Below are 14,246 nucleotides of genomic sequence, written 5' to 3'. Positions count from 1 at the left end.
GTGCAAGGAGAGGGAAGATCTTTGTAGGCAGAAAGAACAGCAGGTGCAAAGGCCCTGAGAAAGCCAGGAGCATGTTGTATAGGCTCTAAAAGAATGTTAGTGCATCTCAAGCATTGAAAATGGAGAAACCCCTTCCCAATCTTGTCTTCCAGGCAAATACTAACTCATATTTCAAGACTGGCCCCCTGGGAAAATTTTTCTTATCCCTACCAACCTCTACTCTCAGGCCAGTAGGAATCAACCACTTCTTCTTTGACCCCTACAGTACCAAATAAACATGTCACCAAAAGCCCTTTCCTGTAGGTCTATGTTTCATGTCTGTTTTTCCCCACAGGTCCATGAGTTGTCTGAGGGAGGTGCTGGTGCACAGTCATCTCTGTGCATCAGGGTCCCTAGCACACTTGTCACAGAATAGACTTCTCAGTGTGTGCCATCTGAATGGGTGGGTGGATGGATGGATAAATGAACAAAATTAATATTAAATGCATCCATTCCTTTGGAGATTAAGACTAAACACTGATATATATAAACACTTCCTACTCTGGCCAGTGCCAGTCTCCAGTCTCAGCCTCATACACCATCCAACTCCCTCCCAGGGCTTCAGGGGTCATACCGTCTTCTCCCTCAGTCCTCAAACTTGCCAGCCCTTCCCTGCCACAGGATTATGTGTGTAGTCCCCTCTGTGGAGGCATTAATCTCACCCCACCTGGGCATTCTTCAAGCCTGGTACAGACATAACTCACTTCCTGGGGAACCTGTGCTAAGGCCCTCAGCTCCAAGTGACATGACTTCTCTCTGCTCCCACAACTGCCCACACATCCCCCATGGAAGTTCCTACTGCACTGATTAGAGCTGCTCAGGTACTAGTATAACAATATAGGGAAATTTCTAAATTATATTTATCTTAGATGTAAAATTTTACTCTTTCCCCTCTAAAGGGAATTGTTGTTATTGAAAGAATCCTTTCATAGGGAATTTTGTGTAGGGAGATGAGGCTGTATGAATAACAGTAGATGACTATAAGGCTTTTCTAGGGACACTGAATTCTGTGAGGGTTTTGTTTAGACAAGTCAGTGTGTGTGTGTGTGTGTGTGTGTGTGTGTGTGTGTGTGTGTGTGTTGAGCAAATAAATGTATGACTACTTGGCAATAAAAGGAGCCAAGTCGCTGTCTACTAAGTCAATTCTCCACATCTTCCATGGGTGATTAAGGGAGGTGGGTCAGGGAAAAAGTTTTTCAGTTTCCCCACATTCTCTCCTTTGGCCCTCACCTCACTACAGTCAGTTTCTCTTCCCTGGCAATGGACGCTACGAATGGGGCCTGTGGAGCTGGGAGCCCTGGGAGCTGGACCTCATTAAATCAATGATGGTCAATACAGATGGGTGATACATCTTAAAAGAATGGCATCAGATACTAAACACTTCCTCTGCACTACATACTGCCCTAAACATTCTGGATCTCACTGAATCCTCATGATAACCTTGTGCCATTGTTATCTCCATGTCATCTTGGAAGAAAATGAAGCTCAGAAAGTGATGTCTTGTCTGGGTCACACAACTAGTAAGTGGCAGAGCCAGGATTCTATTACAGGAGGCTGAACCTAATGCCCAACCCCTTAGCCACTGTCCCTACCACTGAGGGTTTGGGACACACTGTTGGAATTGCCTCTCAGAAGATTCCATTTTTTCAGGGTCCATGCCCTTAAATTCATAGATTCCTAGCTCTGGTACTCCCAAAAAAATCCACAAGAGGGGGACCTCTTCCCATCAGTTCTAGGCTGCTGTGGGGGGGGGGGGAATTATGTATTTAGTTTGTGGTTGCACAGGTAGCTGGGGAGTTGCCTCATTACCTGTATAGAATTTGAACAGGTTTCCTGACAACGATGGAGCATAGGTACCCTAAGTGAGTGCCTGATCCAATCAGCCCAAATTAACTAGGAAGTTCTATGTCCCAACCAGGCAGCCCATATTATGGGCTCTGTCGATCACTCTCCAAGCATGGCACTCAATATTGCTATTGACACAGGAGCTATGTGAGCCTTAGATCTTTAAACCCCAGGCTCCTCTCCCCTTCTCCAAGTTTTGCCCATTGTCTAGTAGCCTAGGAGCCTCCAAAATAGGTTTCAGATGTTCTAATATCCAGAGAAAATAAAGAATAAAGTTGTCTTTACCACTCTCCCTCCTAGCCCCACAGAGCTCTGCTCATCATAACTCTTAGGCCAGAGCATACCCAAGTTGTGTCTATGCCCTTTCTTAAGGACCCTAGGAATAGGAGTGCAGTGGACACTGCTCTGGGTCACCCAGGTTCCCTTTAGGAATAAAAGACTTGGTCCCACAGCTACTAGGGGTGCTTCTGAAAAATACCCCTTAATGATGAGCCCACATAGGAGCCTCTGCCTAAAAAAGCCACCTCTCCCAGGACCATACCCTCCTTCTCAGGCCTCCTGTGACTGATCAGTTTGGGAGGAAACAAAGGTCCAGTCCCCTTGATTCAGCCTTGAACACTTCTGAAAGGTCATCTCAGCTTCAGAACTCATTGTAGGGTCAGCTGAGGCCTCTGTGGAGACTGCATTAAAGTTCATCCTCTGCCTCTGCCTGATTCTACTTGCTTCTTTTCCTTCACAGATAGCGATCCTGAGAGTACTCCCTAATAAACCTCAGACAAGTTCATCTCCATCTGAAGGTCTGCTTTTGGGTAATGCAACCTGCAGAAGTTGGTACCAGGCTGCTCTAAGAAAGCAGATGGAAGATAGGGTTTTAGAGCTGGATCCTGTGCCACCCAGTCGACAAGGACACCAGCACCAGTGAGGTAGAGTTGAAGAGTCCCTGGTGAACCAAGATGGTATGCTGGTGGTAAGAAATGCCCTGGCTGGGTCATTGCATAAGGCTTTTGAGAAACATGACAGAAATTGTAACTATAAGAATAAGGAAATTGAGTGATTGTATGAAGTTCAACTGATGCTCTAGAAAAAAGTAATGAAAAGCTTTAAATAATCAGAAATGAGAAGCATGGAAAAAGTGATGGCCTGCACCAAGTGAGGCAGAAAAGCCATAACTGGCAGGAAGGATAAAAAGGCTCAGAAAGTGGGTATCAAGAATGGATATATTATATAAGGCTAGAAAACTCATGAAATAACTGTGTTCCCTGGGATACACAATTTTCCAAAGCAATAAGGAATGTTTAGTAAGAGAAGCACCAGCAACACCAAGAAATTCCATAATGGCTCTCCTTTACATGCCAAGGTGATGGTAGGAAACACTACTGCTGAGCTGGGCTTACTGATAGTAATAGAAATGATAGGACTTTCCTCCCAAAATAGAGGCTAGGGGGCCAATAGTGTGGGCTCCATCTACCAAAGCTTGTATTGATTTCTTCAAATATCAAATGTCTAACCTACTAGCAGCAAAAACAGAAGCCAAACCTCCAATATGGCACCACACCTTGATGAGACCAACTAGCCTCTTGGTGGCAAGTTGACTACACTGGATTCCTTCCACTCCTAAAAATGAAGCAATTTGTTTTGTCAGGAATAAACACATATTTCAGGCATGGTTTTGCCTTTCCTGCCCACTGAGACTCAACCATCACCACCCTCCAAGAGCTTACTTACAGTGTTTGAACAACAGGCTTGGGATCCCATCACATCAGACCAAGGATCCAGTTCTTAGCAAAGGAGGTGTAAAGTGAGCACATGACTAGTCACTGGTCTAGCCACTGGTCACATTACATATCACATCACCCAGAAACTGCCAGCCTGATACAGTGATGGAATGGGCTGGTAAAGGCACCACTAAAGCATAAACTTGAAAGTGACACCTAGAGAAGACAAGGTGCCTTCTTCCATCATGCAATGTCTACTTTAAAATATCAACCTTTATATGGTGCTATGTGCCCAACAGATAGAACTCATGAGTCCAGAAACAAAGGAGGAAGCAGGAATGGTCTTCTTACCATTACTTCTATGATATACCTGGAAAATCTGTGCTTTCTGCCCCTACAACTCTGGGCTCCCCAGGTTTAGAGGTCCTGATTCCTTAAAGGAAAATGTGTCCAACAGGGGACAGAGTATGGCTCCTGCCCGGGAACTTTGGGCTCCTTGTGTGAAAGGACAACTTGGCAAGAAGAGGCATCTTGGTTGGCCACAAAGTGAATCCTGATTACAAGAGCAGAGGAGGCTGGGCAGCTGCCACACAAAAGAGATGAAGGGGAAATAGTATGGCACCAGCTCATCCACTTGAGAGCCTCTTGATACCCTCCTCCTCTATTCCGATAGTAAAAAAAAAAAAAAATGCAGTACAATGGCTTGAGGAAGGCATGGATACCAGATGCCCCAGGTACCTCTAGAGTAAAAGTCTGGGTCACACCATGAGGTAAACCACTGAAATCAGCACAGGTACTAGCTGAGCGTGAAAGAAATCTAGAATGTGCAGTAGAAAAGGAAAGTGATGGGTATCTGTTGCTGATACTGTCCTAATATCAGCTACAGTAACTGTAACTCTTCCCACTAGCTTTCCTTTCCTAAGTTTCCACCATGAGGGGAGACTCACCAGAATGCTGAAGGAGCTGCTCCCAGACCTTATATGAAGAAATGGATCCAAGTGGCACATGAGATAGATGGACTGTGGTGGATGCTGTCCTTGCCACCTGGTCTCCCTTCAGGAATGAAGGACTCATTTTCCCATTGTTCGGAGTGCTCTCAACAGAAAGCCCTCAGCTATCAGCCCCCTACAGTGATTTTCCAAATGAAGCAGGTCCCCTCATGCCATTTCAGGACAACTCTAAAGGTCATCCCAGCTTCAGAACTCCCAGAGGGTCCACTGAGGCCTCCACTGAGTCAGCATCAAAGCTCAACTTGTTCCTCTGCCCAATCCTGCTACCTTTCCCTTCCTTCCACAGCTGTAGATTCTAAGATCACTTCCTAAGAAATCTCTTGCATGTTCATCTCTATCTCAGAATCTAATTCCTGGAGAACAACATCATCCACATAAGGGAAAGAGGGGCTTTTGATCACCCACCCAGAAGGATACGTGCGTGTGATATGCAGCAACAATGGTGCCACCAAAAGCAACTATATGAAACACTGTGAGAAAGAGAACTGGGCAAATGAGCAAGGAGGGAATGGCAAGAAAGATGTTGTGAAGGAGATGGGATGCAAGCAAAGGAAAGAACCTCCTGGGATAAGGTCTTGGAGAACAGATAGAATTTGGGCCCTGAGGATCATCAATGTCCTCTTATATAGGAAGGACAGAGATGGAGAACAGTAACAGTTAGGGAGAAATGGGGCTATTTGAAATGCCCTTCTTAATAACCATCTAAAGATATCCATCCTGCTGTCCATCAAGATGGATCTTGACTCTCCCCTTTGTGTCTCCCCATTCTCTTATTATTCTAATGTTTTTATTAGCATCTATAAGACCCATGAGGGGAAGCTAAGACAACAAATTTGATAAAGCTTCTTGGACTGTTGCTTGATTTTGCAGCAGAAAAGGTGCATGAGGGTGGGGGGTCATGTAAAAGTGGTCTGCTTAACCACAGTGCTTACCGAATATAAAGCCAGGGTCATCATAAAACCAGCCCCACCTGGCTTGCATACGAAGCAGATCAGCTGCCTGATATAGGGCATTTCACTTGGCATTTTTAGGGATTGTATATAGTCTCCCTTGTCAGGGTAAACAGATCTCACAGTGGCTTTTATCCAATCCAGCAAGCTGGCCATTTTCTCAGGAATAATCCTCTGTCTCTCTGGATCATGTATAGCCATCTGTGGTTGTTCCATAGTAAGCTATGGGTCCTGTAACAACCCACGCTGAAGCATGTAAAAACAAAGACACTGCCCCTAAATTAGTCATGCTCACAGTCCATTTCAGTAATAGTTTTTCAGGAAGTTGATGATACTGATCTACAAAATAAAACAATTCCCTCGCATTATATCTCCTGATTTCAGGAGTCTCTTGGTCTTGTCCTCTCCCCCATGTGTCCTATCTTCTTGTGACCAGAGTCTTAGAAATACTCTCAGTTTTCCCCACAGGGGTAGATTTGAGACTAGTGGCAAAAACTAAGACCAACCAAAATCTGAGCTTGGTCCAGCATCAAGGTCTCCCCCATCACTCTCCCCACCTTTCGTTTTAGCTATTACAAATAACAATAACTAAAAGGTTATATAGTTTGCTTTTTTCATATTAGTTTCCATTGCCTTAAGCATCCAGTGAATCAATTCCCCAAGAGTTGGATCCACCTCTAAATTCCATTGGTAAATGTTACCTTTAGTAATTGATTATGGCACAACTACTATTCCATACTTTGAGTGACTCTGTGGCCATGGCCACCCTGGAAGCAAAGGTTCCTCATCCTCTCCTCTGCCCTTTCATCCTCTCTTTTCCCAAACTACATGTTTCCATGAGTTAGGGCCTGGCTAGCAAACCCTAATTCTTTTTTTTTTTTTTTTTTTAAGCAAATCCTATTTCTGACATGACTTCTGGTGACTTCAGGCAATTCTCCAATTCTCCAAAACAAACTGGCTATACAACAACTCATTTAAATTCTGACACTAGGGGCGCCTGGGTAGCTCAGTGGTTGAGCATCTGCCATTGGCTCAGGTCTTGATCCCGTGGTCCTGGGATCCCACCCCCCACCCCCCCCCACCCCCCCACACAAACACACGCATCCGGCTCCCTCTGGGGAGCTTCTTCCTCTGCCTATGTCTCTGCCTCTCTGTGTCTCTCATGAATAAATAAATGAAAAAATCTTTTAAAAAAATAAAATAAATTCTGACACTACCCGGAGTTAGCATCAGATCCCACAAATTAAAGGACTCAGTCCCACAAGATTGCCCAGCTTCAGATGCCATATGAAAGCTCCAGGTTGCTTTCTGTGCTTCTGATCAACCAGCTACAAATTCTGGGGTTCCATGACACTCTCCTCAGGTTTGATATTGGAACACAGAACTTAGAAAATACTTTGCTTACATTTACCAGTTTATCATAAAAGGTACAAATCAGGGATCCTTGGGTGGCTCAGAGGTTTAGTGCCTGCCTTTGGCCCAGGGCGTGATCCTGCTGTCCCAGGATCAAGTCCCATGTCAGGCTCCCTGCATGGAGCCTGCTTCTCCCTCTGCCTGTGTCTCTGCCTCTCTCTCTCTCTCTCTCTGTGTGTGTGTGTATCTCATGAATGGATAAATAAAATCTTTAAAAAAAAAAAAAAAAGGTACAAGACAGGAATAGCCAAATGGAGGAAGTACATGGGACAAGGCATAAAGGGGAGTGATGTCATGGAGCTGCCATGTGCCCTCCAGGTGTGCCACCTATTAGCAACTTAATAAACTCACCAACAGGAAACTCTCAAAGAGATAGAGAGTTCAATCTCTAGTCTTCCTCCCTTCCTTGTAGATTGAGGGTGGAGCTGAAATTTCTCATCCTGTAATCATTTAAGTCACCAGCCCCATCCAGAGGCTATCTTGGGGGCCCAGCAGATACCATCCCTCATTAGCATAAATTTAGGTGTGATTGAAAAGGGGTTGTATAAATACCAAGAAAATTTAAAAGATTTTAGGAGCTTTGTGCTGGGAATAGAAACTGGAGACAGGGGATCCCTGGGTGGCTCAGCGGTTTAGTGCCCGCGTTTGGCCCAGGGCGCGATCCTGGAGTCCCGGGATGGAGTCCCGGGATCGAGTCCCACATGGGGCTCCCGGCATGAAGCCTGCCTCTCCCTCCTCCTGTGTCTCTGCCTCTCTCTCTCTCTATGTCTATCATAAATAAATGAATCTTTAAAAAAAATAAACTGGAGACAAAGGACAAATATATTTCTTATTTTTTTTAAGAAGTGTTTTTTTTTTTTATTTATGATAGTCACAGAGAGAGAGGCAGAGACACAGCCAGAGGGAGTAGCAGGCTCCATGCACCCGGAGCCCGACATGGGATTCGATCCCGGGTCTCCAGGATCGCGCCCTGGGCCAAAGGCAGGCGCCAAACCGCTGCGCCACCCAGGGATCCCATATTTCTTATTATACCACAATTACTCTTGAGGTAATGACCACAGAACCAAGGAAAAAGAGTCACTTGAAAGAAATTCTTAAAGAACTGACAAGACTTAGTAGTTCTGCCCCCCCCCCCCCCCCCTTGGAGAAGCACTCTAGGAATTAAAGAGCTCAGGTTTTGTGTGTGTGTGTGTGTTTTTAAGATTTTATTTATTTTTTCATGAGAGACACAGAGAGAGAGGCAGAGACACAGGCAGAGGGAGAAGCAGGCTCCTCACAGGGAGCCCGACGTGGGGTTCGATCCCTGGACCTTGGGATCAGGCCCTGAGTCAAAGGCAGACGCTCAACCGCTGGGCCACCCAGGCTGCCCCAAGGGACCTGGGTTTTTGTTGTTGTTGTTTTATTCATGAGAGACAGAGAGGCAGAGACACAGAGAGGCAGAGGGAGAAGCAGGCTCCACGCAGGGAGCCCGATGCGGGACTCGATCCAGGGTCTCCAGGATCAGGCCCTGGGCTGAAGGTGGCGCTAAACCGCTGGTCCACCCAGGGATCCCCAAGGACCTGGTTTTAATTGCTATTCTGCTACTTAATTTCCCCATGCTTCATTTTCCCCATCTGCAAAGTGGACTGTTAGTATTACATACTTACTTCTTAGGGTTGTTCCAACTGAAGATAGTAATATAGTGTCTGGATCCGTGTGGGAACATGAACAGAGCTCAATAAATGTTAGTTTCCAGCATCATGGATCCACGGAGACGAGACACCCAAGTTCTAGTCCATGTTCCTGGCCTTCCTGGCTGTTTGACTCTACCCCTCCTTAGTCACTTCACCATCTCTGAGCCAGTGTCCTTATCCGTAGAGTGAATGTGTGACTGTCCGCACAAGTTCAGGGTCCCTTCCATTAGGAAGAGTCCGCATCAAATGGGACCCAAAGACTCTCAGCCAGGGCGACTCGAGGGTGCCAGTGGCAGTGGCAGAGCGCGGGAGACGTAGGGGCCCAGGTAACACACGCAGAGACCTGCGGGGCCGTGCCCGCCCCCAGCCAAGTGGAGGGCCAGGTGGGCTTGGCAGTTTAGCTCTTCCAGGAATTGCATCCAGGTGTGGAAAGAGGGGGCGCCTGGGAGCCTCGGGGGCCTCTCGCCAGCCGCACCAGGGCTGCACCACGACTGGAGAGAGGGCGGCGGCAGCATGCGTCCGAGGTTAGCACTGCAGGCAACTTCTCCCCGCCTGGCGGGCGGCGCAGTCGCAGTCGGGGGGCGGGGCCCGGGGCGGGGGCGGGGGCGGGGCCGGGGCGGTGGGCGGGGCCCGGGCGGTGGGCGTGGCCGGCGCGCCCCTCCCACTCCACCTCCCCCGCCCCGACAGGAGGACTCCTGACAGCAGCCGCGGCGATCAGCTGCTGGGGAACAGAGGAAGAGGAAGGGGCGGAGCTGTCTTGCGGCCAGACGCCGAGCAGTCAGCCGACCGCGGCGGGGGCAGGCCAGCTGTCCCGGGCGCTGTCCGGTCCCTGAGAGCCAGCTCCGAGACGGCGGGGTCCGGGCAGCGAAGCAGCCTGTCCAGGAGCTCGCGCCATGCCCCGCCACGCAGTGTCGCCCGGCCAGGGCCACCCCAGGTCCGGACGGGAGCCGGAATCGGACGGGTCCCGGAGGTCCCCCAGACTGAGGCTCCTGTGGATAGGCCTGGCGCTGGCCCTGCCGCTCGCCCTGGTTCTCTGCGCCCCCGCCGGGGCACACCCGCTCCCCCCCCAGAGCCATCCCGCCGGGTTCGGTCGCTTGCTGCCCCAGCTCCGCAACGCCTTTGGGTGGTGGAACCTCACCTGCCCAGTCTGCAAAGGCTTGTTCACCGCCATCGACTTCGGGCTGAAGGTGAGCGCTTACGGGGGCTGCCTTGGAGAAGCCAAGGGGAGCGCTGGCGGGGGCAGGGGCGAGAGAGGGGCTGGGCCTGGAGTCTGGAAGAGCAAACCTGACCGGGAGGCTGGCACCCGCTAGCCTTCACTGGGTTTGCTGTCCTACATGTAGGGACACCCATGACTACAACTCCACCTCCACCTCCACCGTGACCTTGTGAAGAAAGGAGAGTTCAGATTGTTTGCCGGGCACTGTGCTAGCCATTTTATGCTGGTTAAATCAAACCCGTGAGGTGTTTTCATTATGGTTGTTCTCTCCACTTTACGAATGACTAGAGGCTGGGAGAGGTGAAGTCGCTTGCTCAAGGGCAGACAGTTGGCGGCTAGGGGAAGAAGGGCTGGGTCTCCTTTCCTTGTATATCTGACTCTGAACCCCTTTTGCCTTAAACTTGGCATCTCTAGTCCAGAGCACCGGGCCTTGTACCAGGGACTTGAATTCAGAAGCATCCAAGGGTATGGGATGGTATAGGGGTGCCTTGACCCTGATGGATTATGATGAGTGCTAGTTGGTAGGTGAGATTTGCAGTGCTCTCCAGGGCCTGCCCCTGTCCCCAAACTATGGACAGCCAAACTTCCCAGCCCAAGTTGCAGGGCACTGTGCAGAAGCCAGCTGGACAAGCAAAAGACCTGAAATGCCACTGCCTACTGAGCTGAAGAAGTACTGGCCCGCTGCTGCCTGAGTCACTGGGCAATCTCACTGGGAGGCAGGGAGTGCATTGAGGTCTCTTCACCAGGGTGGCACTGAGTCCAGCCTGGCCCCCCAGTTTGGAGATAGAGGCACAAAGGGTGGTAGCCAGGGGTTGACTTGGTCTCTGTGGCTATCTCCGACCTCTCTCATCACTGGTTCTTCTCACCACAGAAGGAGCCTAGTGTGGCCTGGGTGGGCTCTATGGCCACCAAGATCTGCAAAGTGCTGAAAATAGCACCGCCCACTGTGTGCCAGTCAGCTGTCCAGCTCTTTGAAGGTGACATGGTGGAAGTGTGGACACGCTCGGTGCTGAGGCCATCTGAGGCCTGTGGTCTGCTCCTGGGCTCCACCTGTGGGCACTGGGACATCTTCTCATCTTGGAACATCTCTTTGCCAGCTGTACCAAAACCTTCCCCACAGCCACCCAAGCCCCCAGCCCCAGGTGCCCCCGTTAGTCGCATCCTCTTCCTCACTGACCTGCACTGGGATCATGACTACCTGGAGGGCACAGACCCTAACTGTGAGAACCCACTGTGTTGCCGCCGGGATTCTGGCCTGCCACCTGCCTCCCGCCCAGGTGCTGGATACTGGGGAGAGTACAGCAAGTGTGACCTGCCCCTGCGGACGCTGGAGAGCCTGTTGAGTGGGCTGGGCCCTGCTGGCCCCTTTGATATGGTGTACTGGACAGGAGACATCCCAGCCCACAATGTCTGGCACCAGTCACGTCAGGACCAGCTTCGGGCCCTGACCACCGTCACAGCCCTTGTGAAGAAGTTCTTGGGGCCAGTGCCTGTGTACCCTGCTGTGGGCAACCACGAGACCACCCCTGTCAATGGCTTCCCTCCTCCCTTCATAGAGGGCAATTTCTCTTCCAGCTGGCTCTATGAAGCAATGGCCAAGGCATGGGAGTCCTGGCTGCCTGCTGAAGCCCTTCACACCCTCAGGTAGTTGAGGTCCCTGGAAACTCAGGAAGAGAAAAGGTGGATGATAGTGAAGGGAGCAGGGGACCTGGGCATTACCTGTGACTGTGTTAGTATGAGTCAGCTCTCCTCATTGGCCCTTCCTGATCGACCCTAACTTCCACCTCTACCCTTATAGCCAGCCACTGTCTCTCACAGGGCTGACAGTATGTCTTCTCCATGCTGGTCTGTGTCTTTGCTCATGTTGGCCCTCTCTAAAATGCACCCCCCACTCTAACATCCCAGCTTTCCCAGACCCAGATCATGTTCTTTGTGAAGGGCCTTTGCTTCCTGTTCTAGCTCACTTTTATCTTTCCTCTGAACTCCTAGAGCCCTTAGTCTTCTGAGCCATTCACCTCAGTCACACCGACCCTATAATTAGTGCTGTTTGGTCTTCAGCTAGAATGTGAGCTCCTTGATAGGAGGATGTCCTGTATGCCTCTGCCTCCACCCAAATGCTTAGCACAGGACTGGGCATGCAGGACCAGATTATGAATGAGTGGTGACCCTTCATGTTCATTTTGTTTCAGAATTGGGGGGTTCTATGCCCTCTCCCCACGCCCTGGCCTCCGTCTCATCTCTCTCAATATGAATTTTTGTTCTCGTGAGAACTTCTGGCTCTTGATCAACTCTACAGATCCCGCTGGACAGCTCCAGTGGCTAGTGGGGGAGCTTCAGGCTGCTGAGGATCGAGGAGACAAGGTGAGGGAAAGCAGTGAGAACATGATGGAGTATGCACTGACAGGGGTTGGAGGAGAAGCAGGCCCTTCATGACCAGACTCCTATCTGGAGCCAGAGAAACTTGGTCTTCTGGAGTTTCCAACAACAGTGTTCCCTGGTTGTTCGGCTCCTGGTCCCCCTTTGAAGCCCTTTCATTCACTCCCCCTCTCTGGCCAGCAATGCTGGCCATTGTAGGAGATGAGTACCACCTCTTCCTGGCCAGGCTGTCTGGACCCCTCCTTGTCCTGATACCCTTCCTCTTATTTCTTTTTAAAATTTGAAGCTCTAATTGGCTTTATTGAAAAATTCATGCATCAGGCAGCTTCCCATCTAGCAATTAGAAGGCATTCTATTCTCCCTGATAACCTTCCTTAACTCTCCCTGCAGGTACATATAATTGGCCACATCCCCCCAGGGCACTGCCTGAAGAGCTGGAGCTGGAATTATTACCGGATTGTAGCCAGGTAGGAGGGAGGTGGGGAGAGGGGTAGATGAAGAGTCTGAAGGTTGGAAATTTCTTTGAGCATCTTATCATTGCTGCCACCCCATTGGGGTAGAGAGGCATTTACTTCAACATGTGGAGAAGGAAAGCATCCCATCTCTCCAGGTTGCCTCTCCCTTCCTAGAACCTTCTGAATAAAATTAGTGTCCTCCAACCAGGTATGAGAACACCTTGGCTGGTCAGTTCTTTGGCCACACCCACGTGGATGAGTTTGAGGTCTTCTATGACGAGGAGACCCTGAGCCGGCCGCTATCTGTAGCCTTCTTGGCGCCCAGTGCCACTACCTACATCGACCTTAATCCTGGTGAGTGAGGTAGGGAGGGAGTCATTGGGATAGAGGAAGCTGGTGGAATAGAGGAAGCAGAAACAGAGTCAGAGCCAAGGCTGGTAAGGGGCAGGTAGGACATGTGACCCCTCCCTGGAGTTGCCTTGGCTCCTTCCCTCTCCAGTCAGCCCTCCTTTCTTGCAGGCTACCGTGTCTACGAGATAGATGGCAACTACCCGGGGAGCTCTCATGTGGTCCTGGATCATGAGACCTACATCCTGAACCTGACACAGGCTAATGAACCAGGAGCCGTGCCACGTTGGCAGCGTCTCTACAGGGCTCGAGAAACCTACGGACTGCCCAATGCACTGCCTGCCGCCTGGCATGACCTAGTGTACCGCATGCGGGGTGACACGCAACTATTCCAGACCTTCTGGTTTCTCTACCATAAGGGCCACCCGCCCTCAGAGCCCTGTGGCATGCCCTGTCGCCTGACTATTCTGTGCGCCCAGCTCTCAGCTCGCTCCGACAGCCCTGCTCTATGTCGCCATCTGGTGCCGGATGGAAGCTTCCCTGATGACCAGAGCCTGCAGCCAAGGCCACCTCTCTGCTAGGAGCCCCAGAGCCCACAGTTGGCAAAGTACAAATCTTCAGAAAGGAGCAAAAACCCCAGAGGATAGCTGTGGTAAGAAGAGTGGTGGAAGACCCCACCTCTGGGCCCCAAGAACACCAGGGAAATAGGACCTTCTTTCATGGAGCTCTGTCCGGGGCTCTGCCTCTGCCCAGCATCTAAGGTGCTCTGGGACTACTGTCTTTCATGGCTGTGGAGCAAAGGTCTAAGTTGGTATGCCCCAGCAGACCAGGCAGAAGCCGTCACTTCAGGCCTGTGCTGGCCAGCCAGGAACCCTGTACTGCTGCTGTTGCCTGGTTGCCAGGCTGTTAAAATAAAGATGAGACTTGGACTCCAGACCCCTCTGTGACTGTCCCACTTTATTAAGCTGGGAGGGTGAGATGCCTGGGTGGCTCAGTTGGTTAAGCCTCTGACTCCTGATTTCAGCTGGGGTCACTGATCTCAGGGCCCTGGGATCAAGCCTCGGGTGGGGCTCCGTGCTCAGCTCAGAGTCTGCTTGAGATTCTCTTTCTGCCTGCCCCTGCTGTCTCTCGCTCTCGCTCTCTCTCTCTCAAATAAATTAATAAAATATTTTTAAAATAATAATAAACAAATCAGGGAGGACAAGG

At 50.1% G+C, this 14,246-nt stretch overlaps 1 protein-coding gene across 1 annotated transcript; it reads left to right on the top strand.

The window, feature by feature from the left end:
- Window positions 1–9,332: 9,332 nt before the first annotated feature.
- Window positions 9,333–13,974, top strand: SMPD1 (sphingomyelin phosphodiesterase 1). The gene is made up of 6 exons (XM_025987187.2): window positions 9,333–9,832; window positions 10,733–11,505; window positions 12,051–12,222; window positions 12,628–12,704; window positions 12,901–13,046; window positions 13,212–13,974. The coding sequence occupies exons 1-6, from the start codon at window positions 9,539–9,541 to the stop codon at window positions 13,619–13,621; spliced, it is 1,872 nt and encodes a 623-aa protein (XP_025842972.1). The 5' UTR covers window positions 9,333–9,538; the 3' UTR covers window positions 13,622–13,974.
- The last annotated feature ends 272 nt before the right edge of the window (window positions 13,975–14,246 follow it).

The sequence above is a fragment of the Vulpes vulpes genome, chromosome 11, assembly GCF_048418805.1.
Source record: "Vulpes vulpes isolate BD-2025 chromosome 11, VulVul3, whole genome shotgun sequence".
In the NCBI taxonomy this organism is placed as follows: Eukaryota; Metazoa; Chordata; class Mammalia; order Carnivora; family Canidae; genus Vulpes; species Vulpes vulpes.
The sequence above is the reverse complement of the archived record's forward strand: the minus strand, read 5'-3'. Positions and strand labels throughout refer to the sequence as shown.